Source organism: Lepidochelys kempii, chromosome 5, assembly GCF_965140265.1.
Source record: "Lepidochelys kempii isolate rLepKem1 chromosome 5, rLepKem1.hap2, whole genome shotgun sequence".
Taxonomy (NCBI): Eukaryota; Metazoa; Chordata; order Testudines; family Cheloniidae; genus Lepidochelys; species Lepidochelys kempii.
The window spans coordinates 116512760-116539334 of NC_133260.1; the positions used below are offsets into that span (position 1 = coordinate 116512760).

General features: G+C 38.0%; 2 protein-coding genes across 17 annotated transcripts in view; one reads left to right on the forward strand and one right to left on the reverse strand.

The window, feature by feature from the left end:
* TEK (TEK receptor tyrosine kinase) overlaps nt 1–6231 on the forward strand; it is an 87515-nt gene extending 81284 nt beyond the window's left edge. For 12 of the 13 annotated variants that reach the window (XM_073345547.1, XM_073345541.1, XM_073345543.1 and 9 more), the window contains 5 exons: nt 1237–1307; nt 2740–2780; nt 4095–4191; nt 4874–4973; nt 5155–6231. In XM_073345547.1, the coding sequence (XP_073201648.1) occupies nt 1237–1307; nt 2740–2780; nt 4095–4191; nt 4874–4973; nt 5155–5229 (384 nt within the window). In that variant the 3' untranslated portion in view covers nt 5230–6231. Of the gene's footprint in view, nt 1–1236; nt 1308–2739; nt 2781–4094; nt 4192–4873; nt 4974–5154 lie in introns of those variants that run through there. The other variant, XR_012159119.1, reaches the window with a different exon arrangement.
* Nucleotides 6232–8201: 1970 nt separating this feature from the next.
* The window catches only part of LOC140911776 (RNA exonuclease 1 homolog), a 29056-nt gene continuing 10682 nt past the window's right edge, over nt 8202–26575 (reverse strand). Inside the window, exons 5-16 of one of the 4 annotated variants that reach the window (XM_073345560.1) lie at nt 26039–26181; nt 23528–23665; nt 21319–21433; nt 20998–21060; nt 20310–20459; nt 19513–19626; nt 18055–18128; nt 16968–17078; nt 16331–16446; nt 15221–15359; nt 13924–14044; nt 8202–8874 (exon numbers count right to left, since the gene is read on the reverse strand). In XM_073345560.1, the coding sequence (XP_073201661.1) occupies nt 8783–8874; nt 13924–14044; nt 15221–15359; nt 16331–16446; nt 16968–17078; nt 18055–18128; nt 19513–19626; nt 20310–20459; nt 20998–21060; nt 21319–21433; nt 23528–23665; nt 26039–26181 (1376 nt within the window). In that variant the 3' untranslated portion in view covers nt 8202–8782. Of the gene's footprint in view, nt 8875–13923; nt 14045–15220; nt 15360–16330; nt 16447–16967; nt 17079–18054; nt 18129–19512; nt 19627–20309; nt 20460–20997; nt 21061–21318; nt 21434–23527; nt 23666–26038; nt 26182–26575 lie in introns of those variants that run through there. The other 3 variants (XM_073345561.1, XM_073345564.1, XM_073345565.1) reach the window with 3 other exon arrangements.

Here is a 26575-nt window from a genome sequence, read left to right on the forward strand (position 1 = left end):
GGTGGAGCTATGTCAACTTGCGTCAGCTAAGGATCCCATTGTGCAAAACAGATGTGTTAAAGCAATGGCAATTCTGTTCTATACAGATATTTGGATCAGAGTAAATGTTGGTACATATGACATCACTAATAAGTAAGATTTCAGTAGTTTTGAATGTCACACATAGGACAAATACAACAATTAGTCTTGTTGTCGCGATTCAGAGTACTAAAAATTTAAATTAAAAGAAAAGAAGAAAAAAGCAAACTAGTTATTCACAGGCAGCTTTGTCTCACAACTGAAATAGTGAACTACTAAAAAAGGGTGTCACAACCACAGACAACTGTCCAGATGTGCTGAAGGAGTTCTGGGATATAACACTGTCACGCAAGGGATGGGAACAACTCTAGCTAGAAGTGTCTGATTATTTTTAATCAAAGGCAGACTTATTTAGACGCAAATCCTTTGCACAAGCTGAAAGTTTGTACTCCAACCCTGGCCTTTGTATTTATTTCATGAATGTAATGAGGAAAAATGAAATAGGAATGTAAAGGCACGTAACTGATTCTTATGTTCCAATTTGATATTTACAAAGCTCATATATGAAAGTGAATCCCTCCATGATCTGCACTGGTGTAAAGCCAGTGACCTAAGATTAGGATCAGGGCCTGAGAAAGTAATGAGACTGAATGTTGATGAATCATTGGTCAAACTATCTTGCACACTCCCCTAGAGGTTCCATTGAAAAGTGGGTGGAGTGGGTGGGAGTGATGAGATGGAATCCTATGTGCAAGGCTCCTCAGGGAGGAAGACCAGTTCCCAGGCACTAAACCCTTGGCATCCCTTGAAGAGGAAGAAGTGAACTTTCTAATGAGTCTCTTCATCCAATCCCACATGATTCTGCCTCTGTGTCACTGATACCTTGTGGTCAATGGGAAAGGAATGGTTCACAGGATGTGCATCATGCAAGCAGAATTGTTTCCAATTCATAGTGGGACCACACTCATTTGGAAAGAACTTCTCTTTGCTTTACTGGGAGCTGTGCATCTGGGACCTGATTGTACAACCAGTGCTCAAGTTGGGGAGCATGTATATCAGTAGGCCTATTGACGTGAATGGGGCTACCTGTGTAAGTGCTCACTAATGTAAGTAATGGTTGTTCGTGGTGCAGGTTTCAGTAAGATTGTTTTGAAACAGCTATGAACACTACCATTAATATAATAGCCTGTAATGCAATTCTAATGGCATCACTTCCAGGGAAGGCTTCCAGTGCGATGGATGGCAATTGAATCTCTAAATTACAGTGTGTACACCACAAACAGTGATGTGTAAGTACAGTTCTTTAACATGTTTTTAACAAGACTTTCTTTAATAACATCGAAGCTTCATAGGGGAAAGTTTTTTTGCCAGCGTTTTTAATCGTGCAGCTATTAATTCATGGAACTCAGAAAACACAGGCATATGTGTCACCATGTGGGCAGACAGCTTATCAGACTACAAGGAATAGTCTGGAAAAACTGAACCAGGCTAAGTTTGGGTCTGAGTCCAGATCTGAGTTTCTACAAAGTACATGGGATTTTGGACATGGGGTTAGTTCAGGGGCATCTCTAGTTTGAAACTCAAACTCAAATGCACCTTTGGAAGGCCCATACGAACACCAGTTTCTGCCAGCGAAGTGTAGCAAGTATCCAGGAAAACAGCAAAAGTTCAGATCTGTGATAGCAGTACATGCCAGGAAATCAGATAGAGTTGGCCAAGCTCTACGGGCTTGATCTAGCAAAGCACTTAAACATGTGCATAGCTGTAAGTACTTGAGCTGTCTCATTAAAGTCAACAGGACTCCTTGTGGGGTTTAAGTGCCTTGCTAGGTCACAACCTGAGCGAAAAGGGGAAAGTAATCAGAGGCGATACCTCTGCCGAAATTTTCTGTATAGACTATAGTGCTGGTTCATTTCTATGCGACGTCTGACACATTTGGTCATTTTCTATTGAACTTAGTCTCTGTAAATCTTTAAGTGGAGAGACGAAAAGGAGGTACAAAATAATTCTTCTTTGCATGACAGTCTCTTCTGGAATCAGATAAACAAAATAGCAGAATATAATCGTAGTTAAAAAAGAAACCTCATAAGGAGGTTTGCCAGAAGGTGGGGACGAATGACAAGGGATGGGTCATTTGATGATTACCTGTTCTGGTCATTCCTTCTGAAGCCCCTGGCATTGGCCACTGTCAGAAGACAGGACACTGGGCTAGATGGACCTTTGGTCTGACCCAGTATGGCTGTTCTTACATTCTTGATGACTCCTTTAAGAGCCAATTTCTGCCCACCTGACTAGTGCTATTGAAGTCAGTCACCAGTGTAAATTCAGCATAATTTCATGTACTTCAACGAAATTGTTCTGGGTTTACACTGGTGACACTGAACTGTGAGAAGAGTTTGGCACTTTGTGTATTAAATGAGACAGAGACAGTGAGGAAATGGGCCAGATCCTCAGCTGGTGTAAATCAGCGTAGCTCCATTGATGTCAGTGGTACAATGCTCATCTACACCTGCTGAGAATCTGGCCTTATATGTTTTAAAGCCTGGATCCTTACTCCCAAACAGAAAATTGATCAGAAAAAAATGAAAAGAGTGAATTGTAACTTACGTTCTCTGTATATTAGCAAAATGTCTTTTTAAATTCTCTTCAGTATCACACCTGTTCACTTTTAATCATTGTTCCTATCAAGGTATGAGTGCTTTTTCTTTGTCCCTATTGCAGGTGGTCATATGGTGTCCTGTTATGGGAAATAGTCAGTTTAGGTAAGTATCCATTTTTTTCTGGTAGACAAATAAACCAGCATGGGATATTCTAGTACAGTATCCCTACTGGGTATTCTTGGCTCTCAGCCCTGCATTCAGCCCACTAAGCCATTCCTCGCTTTCAAACATCTTCCGCTGTTTTCTTTTGATTTATTAACTACATCCTGCATTGGTCACAATACCCTTAAAAAAATCATCACAATTCCAACTCAGTCCAGGTCAGGCACCACATTACCTGAGCAAGGTAGAGAGAGACTCTTTTCATTATCCCATGGCAAGGAATTTACACCAGGTATTTTCTTTTAAAAAACAAATATTCCAAGGGTGAGCTTAATAAAAGGACCAAGGCACTTAACTGCCACTTTAGGCACTTACATCCCAGGCTGCACTGGGTTTCACAAACCCCCTGCTCAGCTGCCCATGAACCCTGTCGGCGCCTGTTTCTGCCTCTGAGCGTGCGCACTGCAGCCATGCCATGTGTCTGGATTCCTAAGCCCCAGAGCCAAACAGAAACCAGGAGAAGCTAGGCATTCTTTCACCTAAGTCACCTATGGGGCCCAATCTGGTAAGTGTGCTCAGAGCATGCCTACTGGATTGGCCCCTAGAGGTGAGTTTTTGCAAAACAGCTGGAGGAGGAAGAGCCCACACCCCTCAGCTTGGCAGTTCCCATTGGCTATGTTAGGCCAGGAGCTACCTAGCCTGCTGGCTTTTTGTAAAGCCCATTCTGAGGTGCTGATTTCTCTGCATTCATTGTATAGGGAGCTTAGGTGCCAAACTCAGGCTTTGTGAATCACGGTGATTTTCTACGTATCTATAGTCAATGTCACCAGGCCTAAATTTCTTTGTGGACCTAGCCCTAAGAGTACTCTCCAAATATAAGTTAGAGCCTGATCCTGCAAACACTACCACTGGTCACATGGGATCTAAGTCTGATCTTATTTACAGCAGTGTAAAACAGGAATAACGCTACGGAAGGCAGTGTAAGTGAGATCAGAATCAGGCCACTGGCTGGAAAAATTTGATGAGACACATTATCAATGGAACTGTGCCAGTTTACACCAGCTGAGGATCTGGCCCGTTTGCCTTTTACTTTATAAAAACACTGTGCATGGTTTTAGCACAGCATAAATAATGACTAAAATTATTATTATCAAATACAGTTACTTAGTACAATCTTCCTTCATCTTTAACCTGCCTTCATCAAATATTTTGTTGCTGAGCCATCCTGTGGCTCTTGTGCTGAGCGCGGTTATCCTTATTTGTGATAGCACCAGAAAAATTTGCTTAAGCCCGTGTTAAAATCTTGTGTTTTAGGTGGGACACCATACTGTGGAATGACATGTGCAGAACTCTATGAGAAATTGCCACAAGGGTACAGACTGGAAAAGCCTCTCAACTGCGATGATGAGGTGTAAGCAAACAAGTTCATTAATTATTATTTTATTTCCATTGTTTACTGTGAAAATAGCAGTTTTCAGGGAAGCCCTGATTCAGCAAATGTGTGATTTTTTTAAATATTCAATAATATAGCTGTATGAGGCCTGAATGCACTGTTGGTTGCAGAATGGCAATTTGCCTCCAGAGGTGCTATACTTTGCACAGGCTGGGTGGCTGTCCTTTTGAAAACCACCGCAACGTTCCACACGAAAGATCACCTTCAAGAAGGCCAAGCATGGGAAATTTAAGCCCAAATATGGCAGTTGAAAAAGTAAAACAAAGCATGTTTGAATTGAAATGGGTTTGCTACCTTAACAGGTGTGGGCAACACCAGTACAGTTACCACCACGCTGGAGGAAACCGTGGAGGAGATCATACATGTGGCTGTGTGTCACATCGTACATGTGGCTGTGTGCCATGCAGTAAAGCCAATTCCTATGCGGGAGTCTGGGAATGCCGAATGAGAGGCTCAGGTGGTGAAGCACTGCTATAACAGCTCCTGTGCCTCCCACTGCTTGGTGCACCTCTTAGAGGTCTGGCTGAAAATTCCAGCCTTAAACTGGGGCTGCTTGCCATGGTTTTAAGATGGAATCTGCAGGCCTTGTGTTCAGTGACATGCTGCCAAGTCCTCATCGGGTTGTGTCTGATTTTTAAAGGTATGACCTAATGAGACAGTGTTGGCGGGAGAAACCGTATGAAAGGCCATCATTCGCTCAGATCCTGGTGTCACTGAACAGGATGTTAGAGGAACGAAAGGTAAGGCTATGCTAGCTTAAAGTCCAAAGGCTAAATCTTTCCATGGCATGTGTGTCAAGTTCATTGGGGGGTACTGTAAACACAAGTAGTGAGCTCTATATCCCCAAAATAATTAGAGCACAGCTTAGTGCGCTTGAGGAAAAACATGCATCACCTACTTCAACCTCTCTTCTTCTTTCAGACATATGTGAATACCACGCTGTATGAGAAGTTTACCTATGCAGGCATTGACTGCTCTGCTGAAGAAGCTGCTTAAGACAGAAAAAAATCTTCATATATTGAATAACTATTAAACAAACCAAAAACTCAGCCTTCTGGGGCACAGAATGGGATGTGCTGTGTATAGCTCTTTGTAAAATATTGTTGAACCACAGATAGCATTGTGTATATCTTACAGTAAGCTCTGCCTCCATAGACTGTAGGAATGTATATACTGTTTTGAGTAAGAATGGGCTAAAGTCATCAATTCTAAGGTTTCAGAGTAGTAGCCATGTTAGTCTGTACCAGCAAAAACAACAAGGAGTCCTTGTGGCTCCTTAAAGACTAACGAATTTATTAGGGCTTAAGCTTTCGTGGGCTAGAACCCACTTCATCAGATGCATGGAGTGAAAATACAGGAGCAGGTATAAATACATGAAAGGATGGGGGGATTATTTTACCAAGTGTGAGGGCAGTCTTTACAAAACGTAAACTTAACTTCCCCAATAGTAATTTCTCCCCACTGTTACTCTCACCTTCTTGTCAACTGTCTGGGCCACTCTCTAATCACTTCAGAAGTTATTTTTCCTCCCTTGGTATCCTACTGTTAATTGATTTATCTCGATCGACTGACCTCACACTTGGTAAAGCAACTCCCCCATCCTTTCATGTATTTATACAAGCAACTGCTGTTTGTTTTTTGTCATTCAGTTTAATAGCCAATTTCTGTATTAAATATCAATGTTTATCTTGACAATATATATATTAGAGAGTGGTGTTATTTTAGAAAGCCACAGGGCGTTTATCACAAAGACTGGGCATTCATAAATGTATTACATATTGTAAAACACATTTCTAAAAGGTCAGTTTGGCTACAAGTGCAATTTTTTCATTTTGTATTTGAGTCTAATAATACACTGACTAAGTATGGATCATTAGTTAATTATAAACAGGCAAGGTTCACTTACTTGCTTGTGACCACCCCTATTCCTTGTGTGCCTGGCTGTAGTTTACTGTGTCACCTTTAACAAATAATGTACTAAAAGCCTTTGAAATATTTTTCTTCAGTGGCATTATTAAAAGGTTCTCAACTCCTACACATCATTCAGCTAATGTACATGATGGTCAAGAGGGCAGGAAATATTTTTACATTTCAGTATAATGGCCTTCTGCATTAGTGTGTCTGAGAACTGACTCCGGACTCTTGCTATCAGATGAAGATCTTTAATTCGCTCTCAGCCCATGGGGGGCAGGAAGGACGCCTGGGCCATGGTGGCGCCTCGCAACTGCTGGGTGAATCTTCCTCAACTCCACAGCCACCCCCCAACAGGTCCCTGCCCCTGGCTGCGTCCCCTCCTCACCATCCATCCCCCACAGAGACAGGGCAAATGAGCCAGCTATTGGACACAGTCTGCCTAAAGTGCTGATAAATTTTTATAATGTCAAAGCTGTAATAATTTTAAAAATAATTGCTGAAGAATGTTGAAGCTGTTTAGACACATTGTAACAGCCCAGTACCCCTCCATCAGGGTTACACTGCACACCAGTTAGCATCACACAGACGTGTCTTCACAAGCCATTTACAGCTCACATTTTTGGGGCCCAAATTTGCAATTGGTTGTGCGGGGGTGAGGGAAACCTAGACAGAGTCTCATGCTCCCAGATATATCAAGGCCAACTCTATGAAACCTATGAGGGTTGGGGGAAGAGACTTTAACGTGACATGTTTGTGGTACCACCTCCCCCCCCCAACCCTCCCCAAATCTTTATATGAGTGTATGACCTTGCATGATTATGGCTTGATATGGTACTTTAACATTTTTGATTAAACTAATCATGTTACACTAATGCTTTGAGCCCTCCCTCCCCACCAGTTCTGCAAAGGATGCTAGCACTACAGTCCTGGTGCTGGCGTGAGCATGCCTCCCCAAGACCCTAAAGAGGTACTTTATTCCAGAAAGGGGACACTAAGGGGGACCACATTTGTAACTACCCCCCTTTGATGGTATGCTAGCTACATTATGCCACAGGCTGCCTGTTAAAACAAACTGTGTTTATGTGAACACACAGCCATAGCTCTGTACAAACACAATCACCTGTACAAGACAAATTTCAGAGCTATGTGTATATTACCTCCATTGTTACCAACCCTATGTGCATTCAGTCTTCTTCCTGGGGCAGAGAAGTTTGGATTAAACATTTCATGCCCTTTGGACAGCTCACACAACCAACTCCTTCCCCCCCCCCTCAAACAACACACCCACGAGCAAAGTTTTTAGATACAGCCCTTTGTCAGGTCATTTTTAGAGAAAGTTTTGTACCCCTTTGCTGTGATAGAAAGATTTTTGGCACCTATGTCTTTGTCAACAAAAGGCTGATGAGTGCTAGCTGTGGCCTTTTCAGAGGTGAGTAATAAGTTTCTTTTAGGTGTGGCACACACCCATTCCAAGTCATGCAATGTCTCTGTTTGAAAAAAACCTACATATTGGAAGTAGTATAGGTCTCCCACTTTAACTTGTAATACAATCTAGGTGGGGAAACGATGCATTGTTGAAAGGGGAGTAATGAAATTGGGCTTTTCTACAGGCAACCTCCCTGTTTATGTACTTTGTGCAAAGAACCATTTGTCATGTGGCATAATATTCTACCACATGGTTATTTCTAGCAGGCACTTAACCTGCTACTGATTTGGAATAGAGTTGTTTACCCCACTGTCCCTGCACTAGTGCCTACAGGTTTGGTGTCATTTTTTCCTTTCCATTATTTCATTCATCTTTAACAGGAGAATGCATAAGTAAAATTGCACTCTACATGACACAGGTATCTAGTTTGAGCTATAATACTGGAAGGATTTCAATGCACTCCATCATCTGTTCTCTACCAAGAAAGAGAAGTCACACACCTACATTGCCCAAATTTCATATTTTGTGCATTAACTAGTGCTACAGCATAAATTACAGATCAGATTATGGAAGCACATATGGGTCTATGAAGAAAAAATTGTAGCTTCATGAGAAATAAGTGGCCAACATGTCCTTTGCTGTAAACAGTAACACCTTTAATTTGGAAAAAACAATTTGTAGGTTGATGATTGTAACTGACACAGCTTATTGCTTTTTAACTGTTCTTCATTTAAAAAAAAAAAAAAGACCCTACCAAACACCTTTCCAAAGCAAGGTTAACAAAAACAGGTCAAAATAAAAGATCAATCATTAGCTTCTCCATAACCAAGAGTACAGATTACATGTAGCCCAACTTCTTCTCTCTGTTTTAGCTGCATTTAGTTTTTCTTGGGGAAAACTGGCACAGGTGTGAAGATTGTAGGATTTCTCCACTTTATTCATCTTCTACACCACGCTTTTTTGAGGGGGGGGAGGGGACAGTATGGAGGAGACGTAGGAGACAAATTGACTTTTCAGGTGTGATGTGCAGACAGCACCCGTGGAACTTACTGTACTTAATGTAATTACAGGGGGGTTGGTGTATTGGCAATATTAGTAATGTTTTTATGGTCGTGCCCATTGACTGCAATACACACTAAAAGTGGTTAATACTGAAATATTATGGAAAAGGAAGTGGCTTCCTGTTGATTATTCTGTTCTTGAAGAAAATCACCATTTTCTGCCCTTAGTATCCTCCTTTACTTTCCAAAGCATCAGTTCCATACAAGCAGCAGCATCTTCACTAGAATCATGGCCACCAACTAGGAAGGAACAAAATATATTCATATTTAAAAAGTAGTAAACAGCAACGTTTTTCCATTAGATAGTGTCCATCACAAAAAGATACAATAGAGGAAATGAACAAAGTTAACATTCAAAAAAGTCAATTCTAAAAAACTGACTGCTTCAGAGAGCCTGGCTTCTCTACTGGCTAGTGAACTATAGAATGGAAAACCAGCAACATAGCAAATAATATTTACAGGAACCTGGGACATCTGAGCGTACTGCATATACAGGTATTGCATTTAAAACAATTTAGTGACATGAGAAAATAGAGGACAGAAGAGAAACAGAAGTAAAGACAAAAAAAATCCCACACGAAAGGTGGTGTTCCAGAATTATGTAATGGCATAGAGCAGTAAAATTAATTCAGGAATGGGAAGTTGGAGGGGCAATAACTGAGGGTGAGAGGGTTAGTGGCATGATCTATGTCAGACGCTTATTTACCCATCATTTGTGAGATAAAGCATCCCTGCCTATAGAGAAACAGGGAAAAAAATCATTGAATGATCAATTGTCTTAAGTATGCAGCCTTGAAAAATACTCTTAAGGTAAGTTTGCTTGTTACTAATGATGTAATACTTTTCCTTATGCAGTTTGTTATGGCTCCTGTGTTGGTCACACACATCCTATCAAACATAGGGACCAAACCTGAATATCTTGTAGGAAACCGGTAACAAAGTTGAAATTCAGTATTTAGACTGATATGACAGGAATTTGCAAAAAGCACTTCCATAACAACATGTAAGGAGTACTGAACTCTTCAGCAGTGATAGTGAAATATCAATAAAAAGGAGTATTTAAACCTAAAAAATGGTAGAACTGCCTCATATGGAGTAGCTAAACTGAAGTTAGCATTCCCTGACCTTCTGTCAGCTGTACTTATCCATGATTTTAGGAGAACAGAAAAATGTTTGGACTGTACCCTACACTGGAAAAATGATCAAGTCTGGCCTTCAACAACCCACATGCATCTATTATATCTTGACTGTCTCAGCTACTCATTGCACAGTTCAGTTAATTTATATCTTTGCAAGTCTACTTTAAAATGAAAGCATCTAGCTAGGAAGGTAGGATAGTAATGCACTGCTTTTATAGTAAAACTAGACACATCTGCCTCTGCCCCACACAAAAATGAAAAGTTCAACACCTGGTCTTAGGAGGGAGACCACCCAATAGAACGTCCTGCTGGGAAAATTGAACTTCAAAAATAGCTAGAGCCAAATCTAAAAATAGAAGTTCTATAGAAGTTAAGAGGAATGATCTGGGGTAAAAAGACTTTTCCCCCTCCAGATACACATTTGCAGCTCCTATTGACTTAAATAAAAGTTGTTCATGCCTGTTTTGTCATTAACATTTTTCAACAACGGAAAAAAAAATGACGACGCTCCAGTGGCTGGCAATAAGATTTCAGAAAGTTTAGGAGGCTGTAAAATCTATTCCTTTTCCAGTCTTCCTTGAAGCATTTAAACCTGCAGAACTCATTTCCTATTTGTCCTTCAGAACCTGCAGGCAGCCATTCTTTTTTCTTGTCTTTGAGCTAATGGTGGGCATTTCCATCTGGTAGCATGAGGCAAGGTGGTTGATGGCGGATGTTGTCCAACGCAGACAGAACTGTTTGGTTTCATGAGATTTATAGACAACAGAACAACTAGCACAGAAGCTATTAAAATAAGCCACCATATAAGACAGCGGTGGTTCAAAGGCTAGAAACAAGCTTTAAACAGAATTACATATACCATATAAAAACAACAACATCTACAGGGAAGTGTGATATGGGTACAAACAAAAGGAGGAGTTAATACCATTTAAGAAGATGAGATAGTTTCTTTTTGCATAGCACCTGCTCAACTCACTGAAGCAGCAAAATTTCCATTAACTCAAAGGAACCAGGGAAAAACAATAGAGAGGTATTGATTCCTGAATCTTGTACTTTTCAGATACACTGGAAGAACTATAATTTGCACAAGTTAAGATAATAGAATACAACCAAGTAGCTGCTCTGTAATTACTTTATGTTGTATTAAGTACTGTCTCATCTCCAAACAAATTACAATGTCATAACATGATATGGAGGCCTTTCAAAGACCTTTTGTATCCTACACAAAAACACTTAAAGTTGTCTTCATCATACTGCAAGCTTCTTCCATAAGAAAGCAATATTTGAGCAAACAGGAGGCTTTAACTTCATGAATTTAGTTCTGACCATTTTCTACCTTTGTTCATATAAGTTTGCATTGCTGGTTACCAGTTTAATTACATATTTATTGACTATTAATGAAATTCTCAAACACTCAGAACTACCTTTATCCAGGACTTAAAAACTTGGAGACTGAGATCTGAAAGTGAAGAACCCTTGTAAATGCACCAATTACCTAATAAATTACGTAATAGCTTAATAGATGTACATTTCTTTAAAATTATGTTCTAGAAAGGTTTGAGATGAGTTTAGCTATATGGAAAGACAGACAGACAACCATTTGCTAAAAGAGTTCCTCGTCCCACAAAAATAAAAAAACCCACACACCGCAACGAACACTGGAGAAAATACTTTCCATTTTTAAAAAGTTTGATTTAAATCTAATTTAACAGATTAAGTTGAAAATTCCCAGAAGTTCAAACATCACCCACAGATTGCATCCTGTTAGTTTGGGGAAGAGAGACTTCTGCATTCTCTGAATCTCTGCTTTAAGTGAAAAACTGAATCCAGCCTTAATGTAAGATGCTATGGTACCTCTATAATTACAAAGCTCTAAGACAAGGAAGTAGCCAAGAAAAAAAGATTGAAACACAGAAGTTCAAAAGGGACAAGTCATCTTCTGTCAGATATTTGCTTAGGAGAGATCAAAAGTAGAATACTTTTAACTACTTGACTGATTAAAACTATTAAATGGAAGTCAAACATTGTTGACTACGAAGAAAGTCGTTCAGGATGTGACTGAACATTTCCACATTAGCTCTGGACACCTCCACTTGTTTTATAGTATCCAAAAGTGTGCTAGACACCTCATTTCGGACATGTTCCCTGCCCCTGAAGTGCTTACAATCTAACACTGGGCATGACAACAGGAAGGAACTCAGATGAGGAAGGAGTCAAGTAAAAGCAACAAGATCATGCCATTACTTTGGCTAATTATGTGCGGACGTTTTCTGTTTGATTAGCTGTTATTAAAAAGCCTATTAATATTAGGTATTGATTCACATTTTGTAGGCACTACAGAAAGTAAGTTTCAAGGAAACTACGCCTAACAATTTAATAATTTAAACTTGTGCAGTATGGAATTTAGAAGCCAAGGAATGTGAGATCACAGAGCAAGAGTATCTTTGGAGAATATTTATCTTTACATCAAACTAAATGTTTATTGAAAGGAAGCCTTCAACTTATCTAGACCACATGATCATAGACACTTGCAAATTAGGAGCCTCATAGACCTGGAGTTTGAGTGCAAATGCATTTAGATAAAAGTTCAAAACTTGTATAGGTTCAAAACTTTTGGCCGAATTAGTTTAGACAAAAATGTTTGAGTGTAATTATATTTTAAAAAAGGAAAACTGTAAAATATAAGCCTTACATTTAGTAGCCCTAATGATATCCATTTTCGTTGTCCTCAACTGTTATGGCAGATTAATATGGATTCAGAGTCAAACATAATTACTTTGGGAAAAAATGCAGGTTAAGATAAATGAGATCCTTCATGGTTTATTTTTAAGGTAGGCAGGCTATTGGCTCCAGAGGATACCAAAAATCTTGCATCTAACAGTTCTACTCATTTGAAATACAATCCAGCTTCTACGCAATATTGCAGCTTAAAGGTTGTTCCTGCTCTTCCTTGAAATTCCCTTTTTGCCCCTTTTCCTCCCCAAGCACCCTTGTGTGTCATTCAGTTGGACTGCCATACAGCAAATAGAAGCACTCTGAAAATGAGAACTGTCGCCAAGACAGAATTTGAAGAACTGTGTTAAAAAGCTAAATTCAAACGTGCTAATCTGAAGTACTGTGGGCAGTTTCAATTTTTTTTTTTAAAGACTCAAAAAAGTGCATCTGGGAACTCATTAAAATAGTGCTTTCAATCAGATGACTAATGTACAGCACGTCTCATTTTATTCTATAGAAGTAATTGTACATGTACACTGTATGTAGTTTTACTGATTCTTCTTTTAAGCCCAATTGAGCAATTCATTTTTATGATTTTAAAACTGAAATCCAATGAAATTTTAAGGATGGTATTTTGTATCCTAACAAAAACCCGTGTGTATCAGGTCGCTAGCTAACATATGTGAATCTGTGTTTAAAACATGCATGTAAAATATTTATCAGCCATAACCCATTACGTTTTCCATTTTGCCTCTCAGACATTTTTTTACTCTCCCGAATTGGTTTTCCCTCCTTTTAGTGCTACTTGTAGATATATGAGCAAGGAAATCATGCTATTTCTATACATTTGATACATACATTGGTTTTGTATAAAGAATTTTGTTTAAAAAACTGAAGTCACTGTTAGAACTTTTCCCTCTAGGAGAGAGAAAATACTAAAAAATTACTAAATGTTACATTTGATAATTGGACTAAAAGTAATCCTCCAAAATAACTGACATGTGCATAGATGAAAATGGTTGAAACATAGGTACACAAGTTGCACTTTGAAAGTTAATTCCCGCTGGGAGAGAAAATGGAGAAGAGAACCTCAAAAGTGAAGAAATGTTAAAGTGCAACCAATGTAAAATACAATCTTACACAAGATTCTATACCTTAATTTGTGAAATTAAGAGTGTCATTCCCACAAAGAAAAATAATAGTTGGCAAGTTAAACAGTGAAAATTTTGCCTTTACTTCCACATCTACACTTGCAGTATTTTATGTATATACTACAATGAACACCGCAAATACTGAGGCAATTTCATCTAAGACAAAGTTAGCAAGTTTTTAAAAGGGCAACAACCGTACTATTAGATTAGGTTGTTGCTTGGTACTTTTCCTTTTTTTATGCAAATCACCAATGGTTTATATAGAAACTAAAATAAGCTCCTACCATCATCTTGAATAATTCGTCTGAGGTAATCAGCCATTAGATTTCTAAGTGCTCTTTTATGAGGCAAGCCTAGCCGATGAGGAAACACCACTGCTGTGTCCACAACAGTGTTATGAATCAGCTGTTAAAAAAAATGCAGTGGTCTATGTTAAGTACATCCGTGATCACAAGTCCAATTACATTTTTCCTTTAATAAAATAAAACTGTTCTTAAATTATCTCATGGTTAAAGCACTGCCCCGTCACCCTTCCTATAACCCATTTCCTTCATTAAAACCTTAAACTCGTCTCATCCTTGATTTCTTCATACTATTCCTGTTCTATGTTTTATCTGGCCTTATTAGAGTATAAATTCTTAAGGGCAGGGGCTGTCTCTATATGTTCTGCAATGTGTTATGTATATTACATGATCTAGACTTTAGTTGACTGCACATCAAATTAACAATCAACTCTATTTTTAGGCCACAAGCAAATATTTTACCACTTTTTATTCTTGCCAGAAAACTGTATGAAAAGCACCCTGATGAGTTCATATGTAGTATAAAAAAATTCATAATTTTAGCTTCTGAATATTAATCAATGGCAATGACTCCCTACTAGGATTGCCAAATGCTTTTTTCTTTTTTACTTTTGGCTGAAATCTTCCATTGAGTACTAGTGCCTTTCACAGGTTTAAAAATAACTAGTGTCAGTCCAATAAATTGTTAGAAACCTGGGTACTGAATACGTGCAGCAAGCAGTTTTGTGTTTAACTACGCTTGCTTCAGCAGTGATTCAGTACAAATATATGCTCAATTATTTAAGTGTGCACTGACTGTTTTATGGCAATTATAAGCGGTCGGCGAATTCACTAGAGTTTATGCTAAAAAGACAAATAGTAGCAGATTTTCCCCCCCCCATTTAATAAGAAGGAAAATATAATGCAAGGGTGATGTGAAACTGCATAGTTAAAAGCACAAAAAAAGGAAAAGTGAAATTTTCAGTGAAGTTTTCTTGCTTGTGTTATATCTCTCTCTATTCTGTATCTAAGTATGAAATGAATAGCTTTCATATCACTGATATATATAAAAATGATAAAACACAGCGTGTGTAATGCTGACAAATTAATCTGACAAAATCTTAACTTTTATTTCCTAATTCATTATTTTAACTGGGCACCATTATATCCTGCAATAAGTTCAGTTCTATCCTAAAGATATTCTCCTGAAGACCAGCTGCTTTGAAGTTAAAGTTAATGACAGCACAGGTTTAAAAAAATCTTATAGAAATTTCATAGAACTAATGCTTAAATGTTTTACCTTAAGAGCAAATAAATCATTTTCTAAGCTGTGTCCAATTAAAATAGTATCTGCACTGAATAAGTTTAGCAATATTGCCTGCACATCCCGAATAGATGACGTAATGTTCTTCAAGTCCTCTTCTGTCACTCCAGAAAATCTAAGATAGATTTAAAAGAGCTTCAGGAAGTGAGAAATATAGCAAGTGAACAGTGGGAAGAGGTAGTCTCTGGACTCCTTTTTGTAGCATTCAAATTAACTCTAGCCAGCTTTGGAACCCAGTAGACCAATTTTTATTCTCCTCTCCAGCATAGGTGAAGGATAATGAGGTTACTGGCTTTGGCCCTGCTTTCAGAAAAAATACTGTGACAGCTGGCTGCAGATTGTCCACATAAGCCTGGAATGGAGGAGGATTTGGGGTACTACAAGGACACAGGCCCCGCTATTGAGAGAGATTGAAGCAAGAACCACAGACTGGGTATTTTCTGGGCTTCTTCCTCCTCCTCTGATTGTGAATCAGAGCAGGTAAAAAGCAAAAGACTCTAAAAAGGTTGCCTTGCCTTAAGACATTTGCTACTACTTCAGCAAAGGCACAAATGAAAACTTTGGAACGGAATGCATGAGGATCCTGAGGAGGCTGGAGCCAAAAAACTTTTGCATCCAGGATGGATGCCTCTTGCCTGACTGGCAGGCAGGGAGATGGGACATGTACAGAATCTGCATTAATAGCAGTCACATTTCATCAAATCTTACTCCAGTATATTTTAAAGTTCGTTATTTAAAAGTTGCGATGCTTCAGACAGGGATCTCAAACATCAACATCTCTAGATTTTTAAGTAAAGTCACATGAAAATGCAGCTATCCGTTTGGGGAAAAACAGGGAAAAATTTACATAATGTAGAAAAGAGGTTTTTGTTTAACTTAAAGCCGGTAGCCAATTGTTTTGTATCCAAGTTTACCTACAATAAGTAGAAGAAACAGCTTTAAAAAAATAAATACAGAAAATATATACTGAACTTCTCAGAACTGGAGTTTTTTTTCCATTAAAATCAACAGTTTGTGAATTAAGGCACTATCATCTTCAAATGTTATAGGTTTTTTGGTTTTTTTTTTTTTTAAAGATACACATACCTAGTATTATAGTCTATGATTTCATTATCTGGTTTAACAAGTGTATCATAGGCAACCTGTAGGTTGGAATCAACCACTGTCACTCTAGTAAGTTCCAGACCTTGTGTTGTGTAACACTAAAAGAAAACAAAACAAGGGTTAAATGAGAATTTAGAGTGTGTCACCTCTGTGCCTTTTGCTCTTTATACAAGGTATGTAACATTAAGGAACCACACAGTTACTGTGGGGTCCAAATAATAGTTATACCTACCCTTTCCTGCAGCCACACTTTTAAGAAGTTTTGTTTCCCGCCCCCAAAAAAACCCCCCCCAAAAAAACAAAACCACAGATTGCCACAACAGATAAGTTTCTCTATATTGATTCCATCTCAATCTTTCCTTAAGGAATGAGCAGTCTCTGGATGTCGTAACAGCAGTCAAGTTTTATTTAGGTAACACTAAACAGCCTCCAATTTGGTGGTATTCTTCATTAGATAGAATGCACCCAGTTCAGCCTAAATCTTAATGAAAACCCATTCCACCACTTCTTATTCCTAGAAGAGAATTATACACAGTATTTCCTATGAAGCAACATTCAAAAGTAACTGACAAATATTTGGTTTGAGCTAATATTTCAAGAAGCCTAAAGTTAACCATACCATCTCACAGTCGAGTGCAAACACACCATGATTTCCATCAGCTGGAGTTAGTTTGATAAACGTCTTCACGAAGCCTTCCAGGTTTTCCTTTCGGCCATCATGGACATGGAGCTGTGAAGTTTCCATTAGCATTAAAATGTGATTAGTAAGTGTCTTATTGCTATGCAGGCATAACCCCATACTATAGATAGTGGTCCTACACTGATGTGAAAATCTCCCCATCCAAACGTAGCTAGATTGAGGGAAATTTTTCCATCAACCTATCTGCATCTACACTGGGGGGTTAGGTTAGCATAGCTATTTCATTCAGTGATGTGGATTTTTCACACCTCTGGGAAATGTAAATCTGTCAACCTACATTTTAAGTGTAGGCCAAGTGTTATTCAAATTGCTGAGTGTGTAACTTATCTTTGATACAGACTAAAGTTAAAACAAGAGAGCCCTTTATTTAACATTCTCCACTCAACCTACTAACTCTTAGTATAGAAACCTAAATTTCTGTAAAGATAGTGATTCATAAACTGTGATCTATGACAACTGGTGGGCCATGGGTAACTGGCTGGTCACAAGGTGCTGGCTCTCTTTTTTTTCCCTGAAGGAAGAAATGAATTGAGGAGAAGGGCACATAAAAATAAGCAAAATTAGACACTATTCTTTTTGGAAAAACCACCCTAATTATATTAGAAATAGCTGAAACAATACAATTACTTTCCTAAAAGGAAAAGGAGTACTTGTGGCACCTTAGAGACTAACCAATTTATTTGAGCATAAGCTTTTGTGAGCTACAGCTCACGATGAAGTGAGCTGTAGCTCACGAAAGCTTATGCTCAAGCAAATTGGTTAGTCTCTAAGGTGCCACAAGTACTCCTTTTCCTTTTACGAATACAGACTAACACGGCTGTTACAGGTTTCAGAGTAATAACTTTCCTATTACATTTCCATGAAAATAGCCACAGGGCTATTTTGTGATCAGAAGTACACATCCCCTGCTGTCGGAGTGGAAAGGGAAGTGGGTCCTTGAGACACTTTCTTAATATGTGATCCCCCCTATGAAAAAATTTGAGAAGCAATGCTAACATGTTCCTACCTTTGCAACCTGGCATCCAGGAGACCCAACTACTCCTTCACAACAGCTATACCGTGTTTCCAAGCCACCAGGAACTGCCATAAAAGTGAAAGGAAAAATCAAAAAACAGTCGAACAGCTGAAACAAATCAGTACTTGTTTGGAATAAGCAGTTTACTTTTCCATCGGTCACTACAAAAGAATAAAGTAAAGTTTAATTTTGGTTTCTTTTTCTACTTTGAGTGAATGTAAAATTTCTTTAGTAAATGAAGTTAACCATGCCAGAAGTTCGCCCCATTTTCTTCAACTCATGTAGACTTCCCAGGGTCATTCTTGGGCTGAGGCTAGAAGATTCAGTAAATGGTCATCTCTAGTTTAGATTCTAAATTATATATTTATTACATACAAAAAAACCCTACATTAAGTAACATTTTTCTATGTGGCAAAGACAAGGACTTACGACAGACACTGCAAAAACTTAGGTTGCTTGTGAAGCCTTCATTCTGTCCCCTTGAATGTATGCATTACAAGATCTAAATACTGGCATTTCCTAACTTTTGAATGCTTGATATTTCAACCTAGATAATGTTCTTTAATTTTTTTTGTTATTTGTTGGTGTTTTGTTTTTTAAATAAAAATGTAAACACAAATGATATTTTGTGCAACTCTACCAAGCCTTTCCCCTCCCCCCCCAAATCATGCATCATTAGTTGATTTTGAATCCTGAACCTTGGGCATTGCAGCACAAATTGAGCTACAGGATTATTTATGTTAGCTGGCACCAGAATACGATGGAAATGGGCCACCTGCTGTATCTCAGAAAGGGCCTTGAGGGGAACCAGGCCCGGCCCTTCCCACTTCTATATCAGGAAGAAACAGGAGCTCCTTCATCATGTGCTGCCCCTGATGGGGGAAAGGATGAACCATTGGGGCAATATGCTGGTCTGGGAAGGGTGAGTTCCACAGCTGAAGTGACTAAAAGGAAACTGATTTTCAGAAGCTTCTCAGCCAAACCTGAAAAGAATTTAATGAGGCAAAGAAAAGGCACTACCCTGACTTCAGGGCTTTCTCCCTGCTGAGTTTCAAATGCTGGTTATAAACAGTAGGGTATTACTGCTTCTCAAAAGAAATGAAAAAGACCTTTTAAAACAAACAGTATTAAAACGACTTAAATAAAGGGGTCACTACCAGCTCCACCTATAACAAAACTTTCCTCAAGCAAGAGACATGTTTTAATGCACCTGTACTTGACTCCATGGTGGTGTGTCCAGGTCGGTAGAACCCAGGCTTCTTACACATGGAAATTTGATATGTTGTGTGGTATCCACAATCCCCAATGCACAGCAGATATTTCTAGTTTTATCACACACACTTCAAGATTGTAAACAGCATCATAATATGAAACATTAGCCATTAAAAAGTTCTTTTACATGATTTTTGATTGTGGCTTACATCAAGAGTGAACACCAACTATACTAACCTTTTTGTCTTAGTACTCTACCAGAATGGTAGTTGCATTCTTCTTTACGAATGTGCTTTCCTGAAGCAGTAACAGTGTATATTTCTCCACATCTACAACATAGTCTTTTGGAAGCTGAAAGAAGTATGATAGTTCAAGGACTAATTAAAATTCAGCCTTGAAATAATTCTACTTGCCCATTAGAAAAGGTTTCCTCACTCTGGACAAGTGAAACAATATAAGATTTTCTTCCTTTTCAATCATCAGGGTAAGTGGTAGGCACAGTAACTACTTGCTTTGATAAGTAAATACATTTTTATGACAAGTTTTTCAAGGCTGGTCAAATTAATGACAAAAAACATTTTAGCACTAAAATAAATACGAATTCTTGCAGCATAATTCTGATATATGCATCAGTTATAAGAATTTTAAAAAGTTTATTCTTAACAAGAAAGCCTTTTTTAAAAACTCACAAATTCAATTCTTGAAGTATCTTTTATTAATCCAACTACTTCAGTCAAAGACTCTCAAACCTTTCTGGTTTACTAATACAGCACTGTGGACAGAATACGCAATTCTAGGCAAGAATTTCACTCGGGAATAGTTCTACTAAAATTAATGGAATTATTTGAGAGTAAAACCTAAAGAATTTTGTAACTTTAACAATCAGGGTCCAAGTAGTTACCTAACACTATTGTACACAAATTTCAATACAATATATACCAGATAAGAGGAAGAAGTTTTGTATGAAAAAAAATTCAGTTTCCATATCAACTGTTATAGATAAACATTTCCAAATTCTGGTTTCATTTACTTACCATCAGATACAGCTGTTTTTGTAATTCCATTACTTAATATAGCACTGCCAGGTTTTTCAGGATTTGGTTGTGGGTAGCCATTCTCATGCAATTGTTCCTCAGTCAGAACATAATCTTTTAGAATTCTATAGAGAACAATTCCTGTAAAATCTAACAGCATTTAAGATGGGTTAGGGTAGGTAAGACAACGAATTTCAAAAACAAACATGAATTGGACATCTTAGATGCACATTTAAGGTTTTGCTTCAGTTATACGCAATCATTTTACAGTTTGTTTACCTGATCACATCTCTGACAGCAACCAAAATTAACAAAAAACAAAACCCTACGTAGAGTAAGATATTAAAATGACTTCCAACAAGTTACTACTTAACACTAACAAAAGGTTGCTTTTCAGATTATGGTTTTGCATTCTCACTTCAGATAGAAATTCAATTATTTCCTTGTCCTTAAAAAGAAATTTGAAACATCAGTGATTTGAAAAATAGCATCCTCATTCTGTTTTAGAAGTTGGTAGTATGTTGGTCATGGGTGGCATTTGGGGCTGATATGTAAAAAAATCTAACAATAGGAGAAAGACCAGGAAACTCTGAATGAAAATTTATTTAATGTTGAAAAAAGTTGCCCCAGTTTATATGTAAATGGGGGAAGTTACATATTTTAGGTAAGAACTATCAGATTGTTTTACCGTTCTTCTCTTCCAATTTTCTAGATCCAGTTGCATTAGTACATCTGCTGCCACAAGACTGCCCTAAAAATAGAAACACACTTTGAACAGATTTTTAAATCTTTTAAATGGCATGTTCAAACTTCAGATTTCCTGTGGCAGTTACAGTGAAAGTATTTAAGAATTGAAACATTGTATATCCTTGGTAGCTTTTTAGAAGCATGTTTACACCAAAATAATTTAAATAAAATCATCAGTAATGATGCAAAATAGAATGATCTTTATCTCTGCCAGACATCATCATTCCTTTCTCCCTCCCCGTTCCCCTACATAATTTCTTACCATTTGGAGAGAGACTACCTTGATCCCTCAGCTTTTTAAGGGTGTTCACAGCTATGTTCAGATACATATTTTTACTGCCACAACGATCATAAATTGCTTTTTCTTCTACCAATGCCTACATTTAAAAGAGTAAGACAAAATTTTAAGGGCATATAGCTTATTGTAAATTTTGCAGAACTGTGTTAGTCAGAATCTAAGATGGTTTTGCAGTCAGAACTGACAACAATTTCAAGCTGAAGTGTCCTAGAAACTTAAGTGCTACATCAATCATATACAATAATCTTTTAATAAGTTGTATAAATATTTGGAAGTAATCTTTAGAAAAAACTCCATTTCAGGAACTAGAAAGTTAAGTCAGGCCCTTGAAAGTGAACACACCTCTGAGTGAAAATAAGAGTGATACTTTAAATCAAATCCTAAATATAAATTTATAGATAGGGATTACTGAAATCTTATCTTGCAAATAGATGAAATTGAAGAATATAAAGAGCACCATTATAAAACTAAGTGAAACATAGTGTAACATTAAAAAGTCTAAAGATTTTCTTGCGTAGAAGGAAAAATAATAGTCAAGGTTTCCTTTGGAGACTATGACACTCAGGGACAGATATTAGCAATACCACAGAACATCCCAGAAGAAGTCAGTAGATGCTATAACATTTTTAGGGCTAGGAGAATTTCCCCAAGCTTCCTCCTGTAAAGGTGTAGTGGAAGAAGTTGAACGACATCAAGCAATTTGACAGAAGAGGAAAGAAGAGCTAATGAGATAGGTTTGTAGATTGAATGTGCTGCAGTGAACCTGGCTTTCTGCTTTGGAGAACACTTGACAGCAAAAATTTGTTCCTTTCTTCGGAGACAACAACTACTTCCCCTCTCCTTGGTTTTACATGTGGCAAATTCGGGGGGGGGGGGGGGGGGGGAAGAAATCAGTAAGAGACCAAGGGCTTGTCTTTACTACCAGGGTAAGTCATCCTAAGTCATGCTACACCAGCTACGTGAATAACGTAGCTGAAGTCAACATAGCTTAGATCGACTTATCCCGGAGTCTTCACTGTGCTGAACCCACGGGAGATGCTCTCTGGCTGACTTCCCTTACTCTTCTTGGAGAGGTGGAGTACCAGGATCAACCGGAGAGCGTTCTGCTGTTGATTTAGCAGGTCTTCACTAGACCTGCTAAATCAACCCCTGCTGCATAGACTGCAGCAGCGTCAATAGCCCTGTAGTGAAGGCCATCCCTGAGGGTAGGAAAATGAAAGAATAAAACAGTTTAAGAATAAAGGAAAGAAATTAGGAGAACTTGAAGCACAGAAGCAAGGAACAACTGAAAACAATGAGGATACCTGGAGAGAACAAATACTAGGAAGACACTGAAGAGGAAATACTTAAACAGTAAAGAAATATTATACCTTAAAAACATATAGTGAAAAAGACAGAAAATACATAAAGGTATACAATACAGTATTGTAAAAGGAATAATACCGTGAAGGGAGAAAACAAGGAAACATAGCAAGTTATTTTATTTTTAAGAGCAACATCAAGATGTTACAATGCGTGTTTTCACTAGAAATTGAATTACAGGCATTTACCTGGGACCCTAGCAGAATGGCGTCACAGAAGGCCATCAAATTTGCAATAATCAAGAAATTTGGGTCACACTGAAAATGTTGCCCAGGCTGCTAAAGCCCATGAGCCCATCCTAGAGTAAATTTAAACGTATTTACTTGGGATGGGGTGGGCAGAATAATAGAATATCTAGGGAAATCAATGACCTGGACCATTGTGGCTGCTTTTTGAGCGAGGATTGTTGCCAAACAGGTGACTACAAACATGAATGGCATTAAGATATTAATTTCTTCACCTGGGAGTCCCACTCAAAAAAGATGTAAATACCTACATATTTTAAAAGGGAACTGTTTCCTGTATGATAGCTTCCAAGCATTTCAACAAAGTATATTTTACACTTGGACAAACATGAGAGAAGTGGATGGGGTAAGGAAGAAGAGAAAAACCAAGTAAATTGCTAGTTTTTGTCTGCTAATGACTAGATTTTCAAATGGCTTACACTCATACTTGATTTTAATGGGGTCTTTTCTCAAGGTTCTTTAACATTTTTCCCCAACCATGTATAGCAAACAACATGTGTGCGTTTACTTAAACTTTTAAAAAGTGTTGTATATCTTCAAAGCTTCTCTTCATAATTAATACAAACCTTATCAAAAGCTTCATTTATTGTTCTACAAACTTTCAAATATTCTTCAACAAAAAAGTTGACATATCGTTGTCTTGTGTCATGTGGAACTTTGGATCCAGATTCTGGAATTATAGAAGGCCTTCTCCGACTAGAAACCTTAGAGAGTACATTCAATATTTAGTTCACATGTTATAACAAGGAGCTGAATAATATAAATAACTCAGTTTTTACTCAAACTAAAAAATAATAATTTAGTCCAGAATGATGTATAAAAATTTTCAGCTAAAAGAGTTTTAAAAAGTCAAGAGCAAACAAAAAGCTGGGTTAGATAAAATACAGTGTTACCCTCAGGAAAAGTTACCAGCACCAGCTATCATCTAATAGTCAACAGTTTCTATTTTTGGCCTCTCTAAATATTTTTCATTCAAACACAGACTGAAGAGACACTGCAGGAGTTAATTATTTTGATACAATCTACAAGCTGTGTCATTTAGAACAAAAGAGTTTGATTTTATTAGATATTAAGATTTTTCAACGCTTGCCATAATAGAATTTAATTTTTTGTTTAAGAAGAAGTGGAGGATAAACCTGTCAAATCCAGAAGTCTAGTGTGAGAACATGCCTATTTTAAAATTTTGTCCTAACAGGGTCTATTAAGCAATCTGTTTACTTAAAACATGTAATCTTAGTAACACTTATTCTCACAGAACAGATGGCTTTTATGTATTGATATTGAATGATCATCACCATCTAAATGATATTCACAGATATCTAGGAGTAAGTAGTTTTGGTAGAAGAGGGGGAAAAAAAAAGATAAGGATACTCTCATCACCCTCTAATTTTGTTAAGTCTCTTTCTGGAAAACATGTTAGCCACAATGCCTTCCAGAAGAGCAGTTCTGAGAGAGATCAAAAAGCAAGTGTTTGAGAACCAGGCATAAACAATCTGGTACCTGGGACAGACCATCATTGAAGTGTAAATGAATTTGGTATTTAAAACCTTCAAAAATACCAAGTTTTAATCAATTTCAAACTGCTTCAGCAACACTGAAGAAGCAATCAAGTATATGGTTTTAATTGAAAGTTGTGTTTAATAGACAGCCTACAAAAGATGTTATTTTGGTGGCAGGCTGACCTACTATGCCTATTACTGTACTGATTTATTCACTCTGGGTTAGGTTTTTTTTTCATTTAAACTCAATTTGATGATTGAAATTCTGCTTGACATGTAGATTTTACCTAGTCTACTCTGAAGCTTAGAGCTTTAAAGTAGACTCCCATAAGTGAATTTTACTTAATCCCAAAATACTTCCTGCCTTCTGCCAATAAATCAAGATTAGAGGAATCTTTGTCTGAAAGTAAGCAAGACCAACAGTACTCTACACAGGATTTGACTGCTCAAGATGACAGAGCACCTCTGTGCTTACACACTACAAACCCACCGCACTACTACTTGGACTCACATTAAAAGAGTTTCTATAAACCTTTCAACTTCTGCTTTCTAGGAAGAGGAAAAATCCTTTATTGAATAAAGCCAGAGAAGCCCTCCCCTTGAGATCTTGTATAAGGTAAAACATGTCTATGCCTACAAACCTGCTATCATGCATTACCTGCTAGAATTCAAAGACCTGCTAAGTTATGTCACAATATCATATGTACAAATAATTTCATATGCACTTGTCTTTATTAAGTCTAGCCAGTACAACTATAAGATATAACTATTTTACAATAGTTTTATTTGGCCTGACTAGACTAAATTAAGCTATGGAACACAGTAACACCATCATTAATTACCTTTAGGTTGATATGAAGCTCTACCATGGGGGGGGGAGGGGAAGGAGTTAGATGACAGTATTACAGTTTAACAAGTTTAGTGTGCAAGCACAGTTCAGCCTTTTAAGAAATGCTGCATTGTTAGTTGTGAGATTTTCTTTTTGGAAGAGCAGTTACCAGCAGGATATTTTGCTCTCTTCCTTAATCTCTGACTAGTAAATTCTTGGGGCAGAGAAACCCCCAAGACTCCCTGAAACCTACCACTGGTGATTTGGCTAAGATTCCTGAAAGAAAAAATTGCCTACATGCTGTCTGACCACCTCTGTTCAAGGTCTGCTATATTTAGTGTAAGTAAAACATGCAACAATAATATCCAGACACCTAATCACTGCTACCTATTCCCACAAGAAACCGACCTGCAATACCCTGACATCTGCAACTTCTCAGCAGAAGGGTAATAGTTATGAGAAGGCAGGAGAATGAGGTACAGTTCTGCTAGTATACCAGTATTGCTCAAATTGAGCCACTTGTAACCACACAGACCACCATCAATTGTTAGTTTATTAAATTGACTTGAAAGCAGTACTTACTGTATGATGTGATTGTGAAATATTCAGAAAAAAAGTTAACATTTAATACTTGCATATCCTGCAGTGCTTAGCAAGCAAGACTCTGCATTAAATCAATAGGAGTTTTTCCTGATAACTGCAGTATTTGGGCATATATGTGCACATACATTTTACTACTACTATAGTACCTTAATAGGCATAGGAGCAATCCTTTTTACTGAAATATTAGAAGGTCTGCATGGCATTGCTGTTACAGCATTTCCTTGAAGGAATACATTCAGTTGACCACTGCTGGTTGCCACAGGTTGAACTTCAAGCAAATTTAAACATACTGAAACAACAGAAGGTAGTTATTACATAGTTATTCATTAAGAATGAAGTTTTACTACTCAATCCCCTTTCATCAAGTGGCAGAGACAGCAGGTTTGTATAATTTTTCGTGGTGCCCAGAACAGGTCCAAGTCCTGCCCCCCTTCCCCTCACCTGCCTAAGGCTCTGGGAAGGAGTTTGGATGCAGGAGGGGGTGCAGGCTCTCAGAGGGAGTCTGGGTGCGGGAAAGGGTTCAGGCTCTGGGAGTAAGTTTGGGAGCTGCGGGTGGCCATGCCTGCGGATGGTCAATGTAAACAAACTGTGTCGTGGCCTGCCAGTGGATTATCCTGATGGGCCTCCCACCACTGTGCTAAATAGATCCACTTGGCACCAATTTCTACCACACTGTTGAAGGG